At 60.1% G+C, this 15,111-nt stretch overlaps 3 protein-coding genes across 4 annotated transcripts; 2 read left to right on the plus strand and 1 right to left on the minus strand.

The window, feature by feature from the left end:
• The first annotated feature begins 212 nt into the window (after positions 1-212).
• Positions 213-3,817, plus strand: PGP (phosphoglycolate phosphatase). The gene is made up of 2 exons (XM_059484727.1): positions 213-951; positions 1,743-3,817. Exons 1-2 carry the CDS (start codon positions 213-215, stop codon positions 2,066-2,068), a joined length of 1,065 nt encoding a protein of 354 aa, XP_059340710.1. The 3' UTR covers positions 2,069-3,817.
• A 992-nt stretch (positions 3,818-4,809) lies between these two features.
• BRICD5 (BRICHOS domain containing 5) lies at positions 4,810-9,556 on the plus strand. Its single transcript, XM_059484649.1, has 6 exons — positions 4,810-4,860; positions 6,647-6,781; positions 7,135-7,287; positions 7,442-7,540; positions 8,369-8,522; positions 9,030-9,556. The coding sequence occupies exons 1-6, from the start codon at positions 4,810-4,812 to the stop codon at positions 9,122-9,124; spliced, it is 687 nt and encodes a 228-aa protein (XP_059340632.1). The 3' UTR covers positions 9,125-9,556.
• A 7-nt stretch (positions 9,557-9,563) lies between these two features.
• Positions 9,564-14,234, minus strand: MLST8 (MTOR associated protein, LST8 homolog). 2 transcript variants are annotated; one of them, XM_059484336.1, is made up of 8 exons: positions 14,008-14,234; positions 13,865-13,916; positions 13,628-13,790; positions 13,228-13,303; positions 11,239-11,391; positions 11,022-11,146; positions 10,438-10,601; positions 9,564-10,046 (listed from the first exon to the last, which is right to left on the minus strand). In XM_059484336.1, exons 1-8 carry the CDS (start codon positions 14,134-14,136, stop codon positions 9,928-9,930), a joined length of 981 nt encoding a protein of 326 aa, XP_059340319.1. In that variant the 5' UTR covers positions 14,137-14,234; the 3' UTR covers positions 9,564-9,927. The 2 variants fall into 2 exon arrangements, with proteins under 2 accessions (XP_059340319.1, XP_059340318.1); XM_059484335.1 differs by having other exon boundaries at positions 11,239-11,408; positions 13,865-14,212.
• Positions 14,235-15,111: the final 877 nt, after the last annotated feature.

The raw sequence follows: 15,111 nt of genomic DNA on the forward strand, positions 1-15,111 counted from the left end.
GAGTTACCGCGGAGTTGCCCAACGCGTTACCGAACGAGCGCCGGGGCGCCCTGGCCAATAGCAGCGCGCGGGGGGCGGGCCCTCGGGCCGGGCGGCCAATGACAGCGCGGCGCGCCAGGCGCCATCGGCGGCGACGCGCGGGAGGACGGAGGGGGGGGACACCGGGCGCCGGCTCCCGGCGGGGCGGGCGTGGCCTCCGGCAGCGCCGCCCAATGGGGACGCGGTCCGTGCGGGGCGCGGCCAATGGGGAGGCGCGGGCGGCGGGCGCGGAGCGCGGCAGGGCCAATGGGGTCCGCGGGGCGCTCGGGCGCGGCGGCGCGGCCATGGCGGACGGGATGGCGGCGGGCGGCCCGCGGCGCTGCCGGCGGCTGGAGGGCGAGGCGGCGCGGGCCGCGCTCGCCAACGCCGACACGCTGCTCTTCGACTGCGACGGCGTCCTGTGGCGGGGCGAGGCGGCCGTGAGCGGCGCGGCGGCGGCGCTGGAGCGGCTGGCGGCGGCGGGCAAGCGGCTGTGCTACGTGACTAACAACAGCGGGCGGACGCGCGCGGCCTACACCGAGAAGCTGCGGCGCCTGGGCTTCCCGCCCGCCGAGCCCCGGCACATCTTCAGCTCGGCCTTCTGCGCCGCCCGCTACCTGCGGCAGGCGCTGCCGCCCGGCGCCGCCGCCTACGTGCTGGGCAGCGCCGCGCTGGCCGCCGAGCTGGAGGCCGTGGGCATCCCGCACGTGGGCACCGGGCCCGCCGCCCTGCCCGGGCCCGCGCCCGCCGACTGGGTGCAGGCGCCGCTGGAGCCCGCCGTGCGCGCCGTGCTCGTGGGCTTCGACGAGCACTTCAGCTACGCCAAGCTGTGCCAGGCGCTGCGGTACCTCCTGCGCGGCGGCCCCGAGTGCCTCCTGGTCGGCACCAACCGCGACCACCGGCTGCCGCTCGAGGGCGGCGCCGGCATCCCCGGTGCGCGGGGCCGGGGGGCGGAGCGGGTGGGCCCGGGCAGGGGCGCTCTCCGTGCCTCGGGGTCGTGGTGGTAAAACGCAGAAAGTTCCAGCTCAGCCTCAGGAAGGACCTTTTCCCTGGGGAGTGGCGGAGCCCTGGAGCAGCTGCCCAGGGAGGTCACGGAGTCTCTGTCTGGAGATGTTCCAGACTCGCCTTGGCACATTCCTGTGTCACCTAATCCAGGTGGCCCTGCCTGGTACGGGCGTTGGACTGGATGGTCTCCAGAGGTCCCCTCCAGCTATCCTGGGATTCTTTGAGGCAGCCTCGGTGTCCCGGAGCCTTTCCTCCACAGCACCCCGGAGGAAAGAGAGGGAATCCTTATTGATCCTTTTCTTGGGAATGGCAGTTCCCTTTCGACACTGCGGGACGGAATTCCCACCTCCTGGCAGGCTTTAAGCACCACTTCCCCTGGGACCCACCCGTCCCTCTGCCTGCAAAGCTGAGGCGTCCCTTCCCAGTGACCTGAGCGGATTTGTCCTGGCTCGTGTGGGTGCTGAGAGCCTTCTGTCTCTAATCCCTCTGCATGATCCCGCAGGGTGCCTGGTGAAGGCTGTGGAGACTCTTGTCCCTAATCCCTCTCTGTGTTTCCCCAGGGACAGGATGCCTGGTGAAGGCTGGGATGCCTGGGGAAGGCCCCGGACACTCTGCCTGTCCCTAATCCATCCCTCTGTCTGTTCCCCAGGGACAAGGTGCCTGGGGAAGGCCCTGGACACTCTGCCTGTCCCTAATCCATCCCTCTGTCTGTTCCCCAGGGACAGGGTGCCTGGTGAAGGCCGTGGAGACGGCGGCGCAGCGCGAGGCGTTCATCGTGGGCAAGCCCAACCGCTTCATGTTCGACTGCGTGGCGCAGGAGTTCCCGGTGGACCCCGCTCGCACCATCATGGTGGGGGACAGGCTGGACACGGACATCCTGATGGGCAACAGCTGCGGGCTGACCACGCTGCTCACGCTGACCGGGGTGACGGCCCTGGACGAGGTGCGGGGCCACCAGGACAGCGGCTGTCCCGCCAGGCACGGCCTGGTCCCCGATTTCTACGTGGACAGCATCGCCGACCTGCTGCCGGCCCTGGGGCAGTGAGGGGTGAGGGGCAGCCCTGCAGCAGCCCCTGGCAGTAACCCACGCACTCGCTAGGTACTCCCCGGGGTTAGAACCCTTCGCTTGTCTCCTCTCTGTCCTCTCTGTATGATTCTGTTTACATCTCAGTCTGAAATGCACTTTGAACAAAGGGGGCGTTACAGGGGCTGGGCTTGGGGCTGGGTTTGGTTATCATGCATCGATCCAGCGCTGGATCCATGGCGCAGCTCCTCTGGGCTGAGCTGGAGCTGGGTGATCTGAGGGGAAGGATCATGTCCTGGCCAGGCTGGGCCATGGCTCAGCCCAGTCTGTTCAGGGAAACGACTCTTGGGATGTGCAGTAACTCTGGTTGTGCTTGGAAGCACTTGTGGAGCTGGTGTTTGCCCTTGGGCTGACTCTTTTTCCCAGTTAGGGCCCCGTTGAGGGGCACAGCCCCACGTCAGGTCACACAAATTCATCTCTTTCATTTCACTGCATGTTGCACTTGTGATGCAGATTGGGATGATCCCACATAATTCCAGACCCTGTCTGCTGACCAGTGTCTGTCCAAGGTCGAGAGTGTGTAAAGCACTTGTACACACTGGCACTCCCTGAGCATAAAGTTAGAATATATTTAAATTATAAATAGAGTCTATGATAATATATCTTGTTTCCCAGGAGGGAGGATGAGAGGAATGTACTTAGCACTGATTTAATTCTCCTAAACGGTTGCATTTGGTAATGCAGAGAGTCTGTGGCCACACAGGACTGTCCCTCATTCCTGCTGCTTCCCAGAAATCCCAGGATCAATGTGTACCGAGCTCCTGCACTTCCCTCAGCATCACTGAGCCTCTTGCCTTGGCTTTAGTGCACAATCCCAGTTCCTGCTCAGTCCGTGGATGGGTGTAGTGCCCAGGACAGCTGTCCCCAGGGAGCCCCGTGGCTCTGGGTGTGTGTGACAGCAGCTCGTGCTTCCTTCCCATCCCTGAGGTTCAGATCTTCCGTGTGTGCCAGCTGGGGCTGGGCACGCTGGGTGGTGAGGAGTGCTGGCTTGCTCAGGGATGATTCTCTTTGATCTCCAGGTGGGATTGGGCAATGAGGGGCTCACCACAGGGTAGTTTTTGTGCTGCCTGAATCCCACAGTGAAAGCTTTCGCATTACAGAAATAATTGAAAATTATATATGCAAATAACTCGCTTTTATTGCATAGATTCCAGTACCTACAGTTCAATTTAAGCACTGGTTTTCCTTCCTGTCCAGCTGAGGAGCTCGGGCAGTGCTGATTTCCTGCCTGGTAACTTGTCACCTCCTTTGCACAGCAATAACCCTGCAGTGCAGAGGCTCTCAGTGTTCCCAGAGCACTGGCTGAACCTCTGCAAGGCTGTTGTTTGTAATGTGGAGTTGTGGAAGGAAGCGTGGAAAATCTCTCCTGCAAAGTCCCAGAGGCAGAGCTTACCCCTGGTCTGGGTAACATGGAGATGGACATTGTGGACTCACTGCAGGTCCTGTCCGATGTAACAGTGTGGTTTGCATTCAGTCTCTGTTTCTGGTGCTTTTTGTGTCAGGAGAAGGCCAGGAGAGAGTCCAGCATCCCTCAGGCAGCTCTGTCCCTGCTGAGGGCTCTTGCTGGCCAGGGAGCCATTGCCTGGGCTCAGGGGTGCTGGAATGTGCTGCTGGCGCTGTCAATCGTGCTTCAGATCTCTGTTCTGGCTTCCAAACTGTTCCCAATCCTCTACTTGAATTCCCATTAAACTCTCAAACCTGCTGTCCCCAGCGTTGTCTCACCGTGTGGTCTGGTCTGCTGAGCATTGGGAATCCTGGGGGTCAGGGATGGTTTGGGTTGGAAGGGACCTCAAATCCCACCCAGTGCCACCCCTGCCATGGCAGGGACACCTCCCACTGTCCCAGGTGCTCCCAGCCCCAATGTCCAGCCTGGCCTTGGACCCTGCCAGGGATCCATGGCAGCCACAGCTGCTCTGGGCACCTGTGCCAGGGCCTGCCCACCCTCACAGGGAAGAGTTTCTTTCCAACGCCTCATCTCACCCTCTGCCATTCCCCTTTGCCCTGCCCACGCCCTTGGCCAAAGTCCCTCTCCTCCTTTCTTGTGGGCTCCCTTCACCCAGTTTGTTGAGCCCCATGCATGATAGGAGTCCAAAGCCTGCATTTTCCCTGGGTAGACATCACGTGAAGGAATTCTTGGCTTTTCCTTGCCTCCACACCTTGGTTATGTCTGGCTGGCGGGTCTGGAACGTTCTGGGGGCTCCTGGACTGCTCAGGATCAGGACACGGGTGACGGCGTGAGAGCGGCGCGGGCTGTGGCAGTGACTTGGTGGCACAGCCCTTTTCCCTTTCCCTGCAGGGTGGCACGGGTGTGTCCGTGTGTCTGTGCAGCCCTGCAGGGACGGCAGGATCGGCGCCTGGCTCCAGCCCAGGAGCTCCCGTTGAAATGTGGGAATTGCCGCTGCCCCACGGGCAGGCCGCCACCGTCCTCTGGCCATTTGATCTCTCCAGGAGCCCCACCTGGGCCGTGCAGGGCCGTGCCAGCCCCGGGGCACTCAAAGGCCCCCATTGTGGCTCCCGCCTGCCCCGGGGCCGGGCAGGAAGAGCCGCGCCCGGCACTGACAGCAGCGCTCAGCTCCCGCTCCCCATCAGGTGTCGGGTCCCGCAGAGCCCCCGGGCTGCCAGGGACAGGTGTTTGTGGGCACAGGTATTTATGGCCCACGGACACACGGCCAGGCTCCCCCGGCGTGCCTGGAGCCGGGACCATGCCCGGCCTGAGCGTGGGCAGCAGGCAGAGGAGCAGCAGCCGGGTCCTGGTCTGAAGGGAGGATGGAAGGAGGGCACGGTGCGGGCCCTGCTGCCCCTGCAGTGAGTATTGCTGAGCATTCCTGAGCATTCCTGAGCATTCCCTGCCCTGCAGTGAGTATTGCTGAGTATTGCTGAGCATTCCCTGCCCCTGCAGTGAGTATTGCTGAGCATTCCCTGCCCTGCAGTGAGTATTGCTGAGTATTGCTGAGTATTCCTGAGCATTCCCTGCCCTGCAGTGAGTATTGCTGAGTATTCCTGAGTATTCCCTGCCCTGCAGTGAGTATTGCTGAGTATTCCTGAGTATTCCCTGCCCTGCAGTGAGTATTCCTGAGTATTCCTGAGCTTTCCCTGCCCTGCAGTGAGTATTGCTGAGTATTCCTGAGCATTCCCTGCCCTGCAGTGAGTATTGCTGAGTATTCCTGAGCATTCCCTGCCCTGCAGTGAGTATTCCTGAGCTTTCCCTGTCCTGCAGTGAGTATTGCTGAGTATTCCTGAGTATTCCCTGTCCTGCAGTGAGAATACCCTGTCCTACAGTGACAATTCCCTGCCCTGCAGTGAGTAATGCTGAGTATTCCTGAGCATTCCCTGCCCTGCAGTGAGTATCCCTGAGTATTCCTGAGCATTCCCTGTCCTGAAGTATTTACTGTCCTGCAGTGAGTATTCCCTGTTCCATCAGTGAGTACTCCCTGCCCCTGCAGTGCTCTGTGCTTGCCTGATCCCATCCAAGGGGCAGAGCTCCTGCCATTCCCACGGATCCTGGGAGGGTTCTGTTGATCCCCAGCCCAGCTCCTGCCAGGAGCTGCTGCCACCTGGGCTGAGGTGCCTCGGGGGTGCCCGGGTTTACCTGCTCAGGTTCCAGGGCAGAGGAGCCACAGCCAGGCTGCTCGGGATGGGGGTGAGCTGTGCCCTCACAGCTGGGAGCTGCTGGAGTTCTTTATCTGCACCTTTCCCACCAGAGGGAATTCCATTGCTTATTGAAAACCTGCCAGGCACTGCAGGGCTGGGGCTCTGCTCTGCTGGAATTGACAGGATTTCACATAGGTGCAGTTTTACCTCACTGCTTTTCTCAGGGAATAACCTGGGAGTTCTCTGTTTCCAATAGAGATCCATAACTGTCCCCAGGCTGGGTGAGCCCGTCCTCGTGCAGCTGGAGCACATGCAATCCTGGGCACGGATTGAATGTCTCTGTCCTTCAGAGGATTGGGAAACAGGTTATTTTTTAAATGTGGGCTGTGTTTGAGATTATTGAAAGCACATTTTCTGCTTCGTAAAAATCCCGTTATGTGCCATGAAGTTAAATTTAATTGCTTCAATGTAAGAATTAAAGTAAATTAATAGAGCCAATAGAAATGTCACAGCGCTGCCAAGCTCTTTTCCTTGGTCTCATGGAGAATAATTTAGCAAGAAAATCCAGCAGAGCCCAGCACAGGGAGGGGACAGAAGCAGGATCCCTCCACACGGGGTCTGATTCCAATGCTGACTGTCCCGCTGGGGATTTCTGCTGTAAACCACAATAATTTAATTTGTTGTTCCCTGTGTCTGGAAAGCTGCTGCTCCAGCCCTGCCCTGGGGCTTTGCAGCTTCCCTGGCTGTGCCAGTGCTGGGTACCAGGATGCTGGATCTGAATTCCAGCACTGTGGGGTTACTCCAGGTGCTGCAATGGTTTGGCAGCTCTGCACTCCAACCAGAGTGTACAAGGCTTTGTGTCATGAGCTGGAAACTTGTTTGGTGAAAGAGAATTGGCAGAAGAGTCAATTTTAACTCCTGTTCCTCCTTCTTTTGCCTGGCTCCTAGGACAGGAGGGCCCCAGCACACCTCCCAGCTCCCTCCAGGACCTTCTGGATCATCTTGTCCGTTGCCTTGTTGTTTTTTGCAGTCGTTGGTGTCAGTGTTGTGGGGGTTCTCAGCTTCTCCCCCAGCTCTGCCCAGGTAAGGGATGCTGATCTGGGCAGGCAGCCTGGGCTGTGTGGGAAGCAGTTCCAGGAGGGACGGGTGGGCTGAGTCTGGCTGGATCAGTCCCTGGGCAGAGCAGGGAGGTGCAGGCAGGCCTGGGGGTCCCCTGGCCCTTTCCTCCAGCCCCTGCTGCCCTTGGCACGAGGGGCACTGGGGTGAGGATGGAGCTGTGGATCACCCTTCCCCTGGGTCAGAGCCTGCTCCTCTCTACTGCTGAGCCAGCCAGGAGCAGGGGGAGCAGGGGCCAGCCGGGGCTGTAGGTGGGAGAAGCTGCACACAGGCACAGAGCAGCTGCTGGTGGGTGCTGCCCTCCCTCTCCTCGCACCCAGGCTGGCTCCCAGCTCCTCCGAGTGACGCTGCAGGGCCAGCAGGACCCGCTGAGGAACCAGACAGCCGTGGTGGACAAGGCCAGGAGCACTGTCACCTACTACATCACCTCCCGGAGCAACCTGAGCGCCGTGGTGCTGTACGACAGCAGGAACGTGAGTGCCGGGGCAGCCCTGCCTCCCTCTGCACCTTTAATCATCAATTCAGAGCAGGGGAAAGGGAATGGGCTCTTCAGGGCTCTCCTGGGCCAGGGTGGGCGTGTGCTGCCTGCTCCAAGGGCACATCTGTCCACATCTGTCCATCTGCCAGGGCTACGTGTGCTACAAGCCGCTGGAGCAGCGAGCCTGCTACCTGAGGAGGATGGAGCCCTGGGACCTGCAGATGGCTCTCAACACCTCTGAGCACAGCGTGAGCAGCTGCTGCAGCACTCCCGGGACAGCTGGGGGGGATTGGGCTTTGCACAGGGTCACTGAGTGTTCTCCCTGTGGGATTTGCAGGGGAACTGTTCCCCAAGGAGCCGGGGCAGGGCTCTCCCAGCCCCTGTTGTGGGGCATTCATTGCTCCCAGGAGCAGAGCTGTGCCCCAGGCTGGGCTCCCAGCCAGCTCTGAGCAGCAGCTCCTGCCTTTATCCATGCCCTGACTCCTGTGGGAAGCAGCCTGGGGCAGGGGAGGTGTGTGTCCCACGGAGGTGAATGGCAGGGCTCCTGCAGGACCTGCTCCCACCGGGTTCTGTTACCTGCTCAAAAATCTGGGGGAGGAAAAACAAAGGGGGTTTGTTACCAGCTGCCAGGGAAGGACAAGGTTGGAGGCAGTCATGTACAAGGACCCTCAGAACAAAGTGTCAGTGGATGCCTGGGCAGGGGCAGATTCCATCCCCAGGAGACAGAAAGCCCGTTTTTTTGTGTCCCCGCCATCTGCTATCCATTTCCATTTTCCTCCTGGGGGTCCTTGGTCCTTACTCCCAGAGAAGTGTGGGAACACAGGCTCCCAAAAGGGATGCAGGCAGAGGGAAGCACCTGCCCAGCCCTGAGGCTCCTAAATGGAAATAAAACTTGGCATTGCTGGGGTTGCCAGCAGCCCAGAGACAGGCAATGAGAGCTGGGAGCTGGACAGGGCAGCTGGCAGGAGACGCTTGCTGGGGCACAGAGCACTCCTGGGTGCCCTGGGAGCTGAGCAGGGCTCTGGGGACACACACAGTGCCTGCCTTGCAGGAACCAACGGGGCCGTTTCTTTCAGGCCGAGCAGCCGCTCCAGCCCAACAACCAGACCAAGTTCTACAGGGAGTTCCTGGGCATTGTGGCCGGGCAGCAGCTGGAGCCCGGGGCGCTGGGGGAGGCTGTGCAGAGCCTGTGTGAGCACTCCTCCATCCTCTGGGTGCGCAGAGCCCACGGTAAGTGGGGCACTCCCCTGGCAGGGCGGGCAGGAGCTTTGCCAGCACCTCTAAGAGGATCAGGCTGTGCTGCACAGCAGCTGATGCTCCCCAGGACTGGCTGCCAAGGGCCAGGACAGGGACAGGTGACCTCTAGTGCAAAATGAGACCACTGTCCACCACCCCTGAGTGCTGGCTCGTACCCACCCCTGTCCTGAGCCGTGGCACTGGGATGGGCTCTGAGCTGCCCCAGCAGCACAGCACAGCACAGCCAGCACACAGAGCTGTCCCTGAGACATCACTGCTTAATCCCTGCCACCTTCATCCTCAGCCAAAGCAGCCTGCTGAGCTGTCAGCCTGCTCCATCTGACTCCAGCTTGAATCAGAAAGGTCATTCCCTGAGGCTTTCCCCTTGCTCAGCTCCCCAGGGACTCTGCAGGAGTCCAAAGCATCAGGGGGACTCAGCAGGACCAAAGCATCCCCGGGGACCACAGCCCTGCTCTCACTGCTGTCCTTGCTCCTTGGCAGGGCCGGGGAGGCAGCGCCTCATCTACCTGTGCATTGACATCTGCTTCCCCAGCAACATCTGTGTCTCCATCTGCTTCTACTACCTGCCCGAGTGAGTGCTGCAGCCACAGCCCCTCTGTGCCCTCACACTTGGACTGGATTCCTCAACAGCCTCTGACCTCCATGAGGAAGGGAACACCCACAGCATCCCCAGAGCTTCCTGCCGATTCTGTGCTGCAGGTCAGGAGTTTAGAGAAACAGCATCAGGAGAGTTTAGAGACACAGCATCAGGAGAGTTTAGAGAAGCAGGAGGCCTCTGCTCAGCACTGCCAGCACAGACACTGCAGCTCTGCTCCAGTGCCTTGTCCATAGGAATTAGGAGAGCCTGGCCCAGAGGAATCCCAGGAAGCAGCTGGAGGTTTGGGGCTCCAGGCTCTGCTCAGCACCAGGTGGTTGCTGTTACATCTGGGGGTGGTTGGCTTTAGGAGAGCGGCTCTCCAAGGCACTCTGTGAAACACTTTGAATAAAGGGATTGCAAACAAAGACAAGAGCTGCTTCTCCTCTTTGCTCAGCCTCTCCCATCACTGGCAAAGGCTGAGGTTTATTTTGTTCCCACTCTGGGGTACAGGAACATCCAGAGCTGTCAGCAGCCGACGCCCCAGGGATTCCTGCAGCTGTACCCGTGTCCCTGCAGTGGGACCGTGCCTCCCTCTCCCATTCCCTCCCTCAGGGCCACACACGTGTCAGCAACGTCCAGGCTGGAGCTGAAGGCTGGTCTCAGCCCAGGCAGCTGCAGCTGCCCCTGTCAGAGCCCCAGCCCTCTCCACACAGGAGGGGATGGGAACAGAGCGTGTCCCAGGCTCTGGAGAGGCAAGGCAAGGCAAGGGGAAACAAGCAGAGGTGCTGTCCTTGCCACACGTTATCCCAGGACGCTGTCATTGAAGGCCAGGCAGACCACGGCTTTCTGGTGGCCACTGTACTCCCTCTTGATCTCCCCTGTCTCCACACACCACAGTCTGGCCAGGTTATCCGAGGAGGCTGGAACACAGAGTGAAAAGAAGAATAGGACGTATATTACCTTTTAAGTTTCTCTCTTACTATTATTCTAAGAAATACTTTGCTCTTGCTTCATTCAGCCATCCTTAGGGCTGGTGATGACCAGCAAGGCAGAGCAGCTCAGTGCACTTCTCTGCATGTGGGGTTTAGCTCTTTTGGAGATTACCAGAGGTGTGCTCAAGGGACTAACAGGCTGTGAGATGAACAGCACCCTGGAGATCTCCCCTCCAGTTCCAACAGCTGCCCCAGTGCAGCAGCACAGAATGCTCCAGCCAGCAGTGGCTGCTCCCCTCACAGCCCCTGTGCCCCAGGCTCTGCCGTGTCCCAGCCAGGGTCACTGTTCAGGCCTGGCCCAGCCCAGGTGCAGGCTGACCTGTGACAATGTACTGGGAGTCCCCGGAGAAGGCGCAATCCCACATCCAGCCCCGTGACGTCTCCCCGGGGTTGTTGCTCTTAATGCTCAGCTCTGTCATCAGAGAGAAGTTTGAAGTCCTCCAGATCTTGCACGTCTGATCTGCAGAACAGGTGGCCAAGAGCCTGCAAGAAGGAGACATCTGAGGGCAATCTCATCAGTCACTGTCCCCCTGTGGGCCTCTGGTTACACAGACCTGGGCCAGGGCCAGTGACAGCCCGGAGACCTGTCCCCAGTGCAATCAGATCTCCTTACACCTGCACTGTCAGACTGAGCAGATTCCAGCTGAACAAACTCCGTGAAGGAGCTCACACTGCAGCAGCTGGAGAACAGCTGGAGAACAGCCCATGGCTGCAAACCTTGCTGAGCTCAGGGAGTGGGACACCCCTGACGGCAACGCTGTGGTGCCACATGCCCTGCCTTGTGTCCCACTCCTCCCTGGGGACCTGCAGTGTGCAGCCAGCAGCAGCCACGGCTGGGGGCACAGCTGGGGGCACAGCTGGCCCCTGCCTGCCCTGGGAGCGTGCTGAGGGCTCCACACTCACGTGGAGTCGGGGCTGAACTTGCACTGCAGGGCGTAGCGGTTGTGAGCCGGGATCTTGGTCTTGGGGATGAGCTGCGTCACCTCCTCGCCGATGCCGCCCGTCAGGTTCCACACGTAGCAGCTGCCCTGCAGCAGAGGCACAGAGGGACCTGTGCCCAGGCTGCGCCCGGGCTGGGGGATGCCCACCCAAGCCCAGCTGCCACCCCGGCAGGGCTCACCGAGCTGTTGACGGCTGCCATGTAACTGGCGTCGGGGTCGATGTGCACCGAGTTCACCGACACCTCGGGCTCGGGGATCAGCTGCTCGTTGTGGTCAGTCTTCAGGTCCCAGATGTGGATGGCCCCGCTCTGGTCCCCCACGATCAGCTCTGCCTGCAGGGCACACGGCTCTGTGGGCACCGTGAGCTGCAGCCTGCAGCTGGCACCAACACTGTGCCCCTGCAGCACCACTGCAGCTGCAGCCTGCAGCTGGCACCAACACTGTGCTCCTGCAGCTGGCACCCACGCTGTGCCCCTGCAGCACCCCTGCAGCCCTGCTCTGAGGTTAAGCAGCACCATCCTGTCCTGCCTCCTCTCTCCCCAGCTCAGGGCTGTCCCACAGCCTGTCCCAGCCGGGTGCTGACTCCATGGCACCCTGCAAAAGGCAGTTTCCCTCCCCAGAAGGGTTTGCTGGTTTCCCAAACCCCAGAGCAAACAGAGCTGTCCCAGTTCCAGGTTTGTGGCACAGCCATGGCTCCAAACAACAGCCACAGCAGCCAAGTGGTTTTCAGCACGTCTGAGAGGCAGCATTAAGGGCAGGTTGGCACTGAACAACCGAAGCACTCAAGGGTGCAGATAGCAGAAAACACAACCTGAAGTGGGTTTTTCTGTGTCTCTCCCCTTCTCAGGGGAAGGACAAGAGCCAAGGGCAGGAGTCCTGGCTCTGATCCCGTGCTCAGAGCAGAAGACAATGCTGGCATGTCTCCACTCCAACCAGGCCCTTATCGACAGCCCTGCGCTGTCCATAATTTTAGCAGGATCCCTAGAGGAGATCAGGTCATCAGGCACAGCTAATCCTGTCCCTGGGAGCACAGGCTGCTTCTGAGGAGACAAACACCATCAATGCATTTATCTGGCTGCACAAAAGGCTCTTCTGGGCTCCTCAGCCCCTCTCAGCAGGTGTAAATGCTGAGTGCAAAGTTTTCATGGCTTTACTCAGGCCGTGAGGAATCCCTGAATAATGGGATCAGCATCTCTGCAGAGGGAACTGCAGAGCCACTGAGCTGCCCAAACAAATGCTGCCACCTTTGGCCTAATTAACCACCTTCTGCTCACAAACCAGCACTCTGCACCTCAGCAGCACCGTGTCAGGGATTATTTCACATCTAAGACCGATGTTAAGCAATATTCATTTAACATAACACACTCTCACACCACCGACACTACAGGACAGTATATATTCTACATTATTTGGACAGTCTGGTCCAAATAACTGATCTCAAATTTAGCCTGAAATTCCTGATTTGCAAAATGAACTGCAAGGGAACATTTCCATTACTCAGGACTTTACAGAGGTTTGCACGGCCCTGTCTGCAGGCAAAACCACAGCCCTGCAAGCCCAGCCCAGCCATTAGCACTGATTGATCCCTATTGATTTCCCTGCTCCTGCTCCCTTCAGCCTCTTCAAGTGCCCGCACTCTCCCTCTGCTCAGCAACAGCTGCTGAACCCACTGGGGAACTTCAACCAAACCCCACCCAAAGGCCCCAGGATGCTCTTCCTTGGCACTGTTGTCACCCTCAGGCTCCCCAGCTGCCCCTACTCTGCCAGCTTTGCTCCCATGCCATCCCCAGGGATGCTGGGGGGCAGAGCCTGCTCCAAGGGCGTGTCTGCTGCCATGGGATGAGCTCAGTGCAGCCCCTGTGCTGTCCCTTTGCAAAAGCCACCAGGTCATCAGCACAAACACATTGTGTGAAGCCCCCAGGCCATCTCTGTGGTACCCCAACTTCTGCTGGAATACATCTCTGCAGCCCCTCAGAGAGGAGCCACAGGAACAGGGTGCTCAGGGTGCCCCTGGATCCCTGGCAGTGCCCAAAGCCAGGGTGGACGTGGCTTGGAGCACCCTGGGACAATGGAAGTTGTCCCTGCCATGGCAGGGGTGGCACTGGATGGACATTAAGCTGTTCCTCAGGATTCTGAGCTGGGAACCCCAAAGGAGGCAGCTTCCTCACCTGGTTGGGGTGCAGGCAGACACAGTTGATGGGAGCATTCACCTGGAAAATGCGCTGGCACTGCAGGTTCCGGGACCTGTGACAGAGAGGGAGGAGTTACGGCACCCGTGACAGAGAGGGAGAGGAGCTCAGGGCTGGTGACACCTGTGACAGTTAATGAGGGGTGCTCGGGGCTTGTGGCACCCGGGACGGTGAGGGAGGGGTGCTCAGGGGGTATGGGATTTGTGACAGTGAGGGGGTCAGGGCTTGTGGCACCCGTGACAGTGACTGAGGGATGCTCATGGGGTACGGGATTTGTGACAGTGAGGGGGGTCAGGGCTTGTGGCACCCGTGACAGTGGCTGAGGGATGCTCAGGGCTGTGACCTCGGCCCTGCAGCCCGGGGCAGCCCCGGTGCCCACCTGAGGTCCCAGATGCGGGCCATGCAGTCCTCCCCGCCCGTGTACATCCAGCGCCCGTCCTCGTGGAACCCCACCGAGGTGATGTTCTTGCTCACGCCGTCGTAGTTGATCACGGGGTTGGGGTTGTTGGAGTTCAGGTCGTACATGCGGATGTGCTGGTACCCTGCGGGCGCCGGGCACCGGCTCAGCACCGACAGCGGCCGAGCAGCGGGCAGAGGCTCAGCACCTCAGGCTCACCTGCGGCTGCGATCATGCTCCGGTCCGGTGTGATCTCCAGGGCGTTCACCTGCTGCGGGCGCCGTTAAGGTCGGTACGCAGCATCGGCGGGCCCGAGCGGGGCCCGGCGGCGGTGGCGGGGGGCGGCAAGGAAGGAAGGATACGGAGTCCTGGTGCTGCACCGTGCGGGTGCAGATGCCGCTGTGCGCCTGCCAGAACCGCACCGTGTGGTCGTAGCCGGCCGTGGCCAGGATGACCGGGTCGCTGCCCACCGTGCCCTGCGTCGCGTTCATGGTGCCGCCGCTCCCGGAGCCGCCGCGCCCGGGGCACTCCCTAAAGCCTGCGGGGCCTGTGTCACCCCGCGGGGTGTGGGCCCGGCCCGGCCCGCCGCTCTCCCTCACCCCGTGTCCCCCCGGCCCCGCTCCCGCTCCCGCTCCCGCTCCGCTCCCGGTTCCCGGCTCTGCGCGTGCGCCCGGCCGGCCCGGCCGCGTCCGGCGGGAGCGCGCATGCGCGGGAACGGCGGGAACGGACCATATCCCGGACGTGGGGGAAGCAATGGGCGAGACCACGGAGCGCGGCGGGGGGAAGGCGCGTGCTCAGCGTGCCGCCAGGGGGCGCAGGGCTGGAAACGGGACAGGGATCGGGATATGGGGTTGGGACATACATGGGATATGGGATTGGGATATGGGATTGGGATATGGGGTATGGGACATGGGATATGGGATTGGGATATGGGATTGGGATATGGGATATCGGATATGGGATATGGGATATGGGATATGGGGTATGGGACATGGGATATGGAATATGGGGTATGGGATATGGGATTGGGATATGGGATATCGGATATGGGATATGGGATATGGGATATGGGGTATGGGACATGGGATATGGAATATGGGGTATGGGATATGGGATTGGGATATGGGATATGGGATATGGGATTGCGATATGGGATATGGGATATGGGATATGGGATATGGGATTGTGATATGGGGTATGGGATATGGGATATGGGATTGTGATATGGGATATGGGATATGGGATATGGGATATGGGATTGGGATATGGGATATCGGATACGGGGTATGGGGTATGGGATATAGGATATGGCATATAGGGTATGGGGCATGGGATGCAGGACATGGGACGTGGGACACACGCTGGGCACAGGGCACACACTGGGCGCCAAGTATGGGACACAGTACATGGGACACACGAAGGCACACACCAGGCACGGCACACGGGACACAGTACATGGGACACAC

The sequence above is a fragment of the Ammospiza nelsoni genome, chromosome 17 (assembly GCF_027579445.1).
Source record: "Ammospiza nelsoni isolate bAmmNel1 chromosome 17, bAmmNel1.pri, whole genome shotgun sequence".
Classification (NCBI taxonomy): Eukaryota; Metazoa; Chordata; class Aves; order Passeriformes; family Passerellidae; genus Ammospiza; species Ammospiza nelsoni.

What these genes read in the sequence shown, in the direction of transcription:
- PGP (XM_059484727.1), top strand. Translation starts at nt 213, where the DNA reads ATGGGGACGCGGTCCGTGCGGGGCGCGGCCAATGGGGAGGCGCGGGCG. An exon ending in GGGCGGCGCCGGCATCCCCG is followed by an intron (nt 952 to 1,742) that starts GTGCGCGGGGCC and finishes TCTGTTCCCCAG; the next exon opens with GGACAGGGTGCCTGGTGAAG.
- BRICD5 (XM_059484649.1), top strand. Translation starts at nt 4,810, where the DNA reads ATGCCCGGCCTGAGCGTGGGCAGCAGGCAGAGGAGCAGCAGCCGGGTC. An exon ending in TCAACACCTCTGAGCACAGC is followed by an intron (nt 7,541 to 8,368) that starts GTGAGCAGCTGC and finishes CGTTTCTTTCAG; the next exon opens with GCCGAGCAGCCGCTCCAGCC. An exon ending in CTGGGTGCGCAGAGCCCACG is followed by an intron (nt 8,523 to 9,029) that starts GTAAGTGGGGCA and finishes GCTCCTTGGCAG; the next exon opens with GGCCGGGGAGGCAGCGCCTC.
- MLST8 (XM_059484335.1), bottom strand. Translation starts at nt 14,136, where the DNA reads ATGAACGCGACGCAGGGCACGGTGGGCAGCGACCCGGTCATCCTGGCC. An exon ending in GAGCATGATCGCAGCCGCAG is followed by an intron (nt 13,791 to 13,864) that starts GTGAGCCTGAGG and finishes CGGCGCCCGCAG; the next exon opens with GGTACCAGCACATCCGCATG. An exon ending in GCCCGCATCTGGGACCTCAG is followed by an intron (nt 13,304 to 13,627) that starts GTGGGCACCGGG and finishes TCTCTGTCACAG; the next exon opens with GTCCCGGAACCTGCAGTGCC.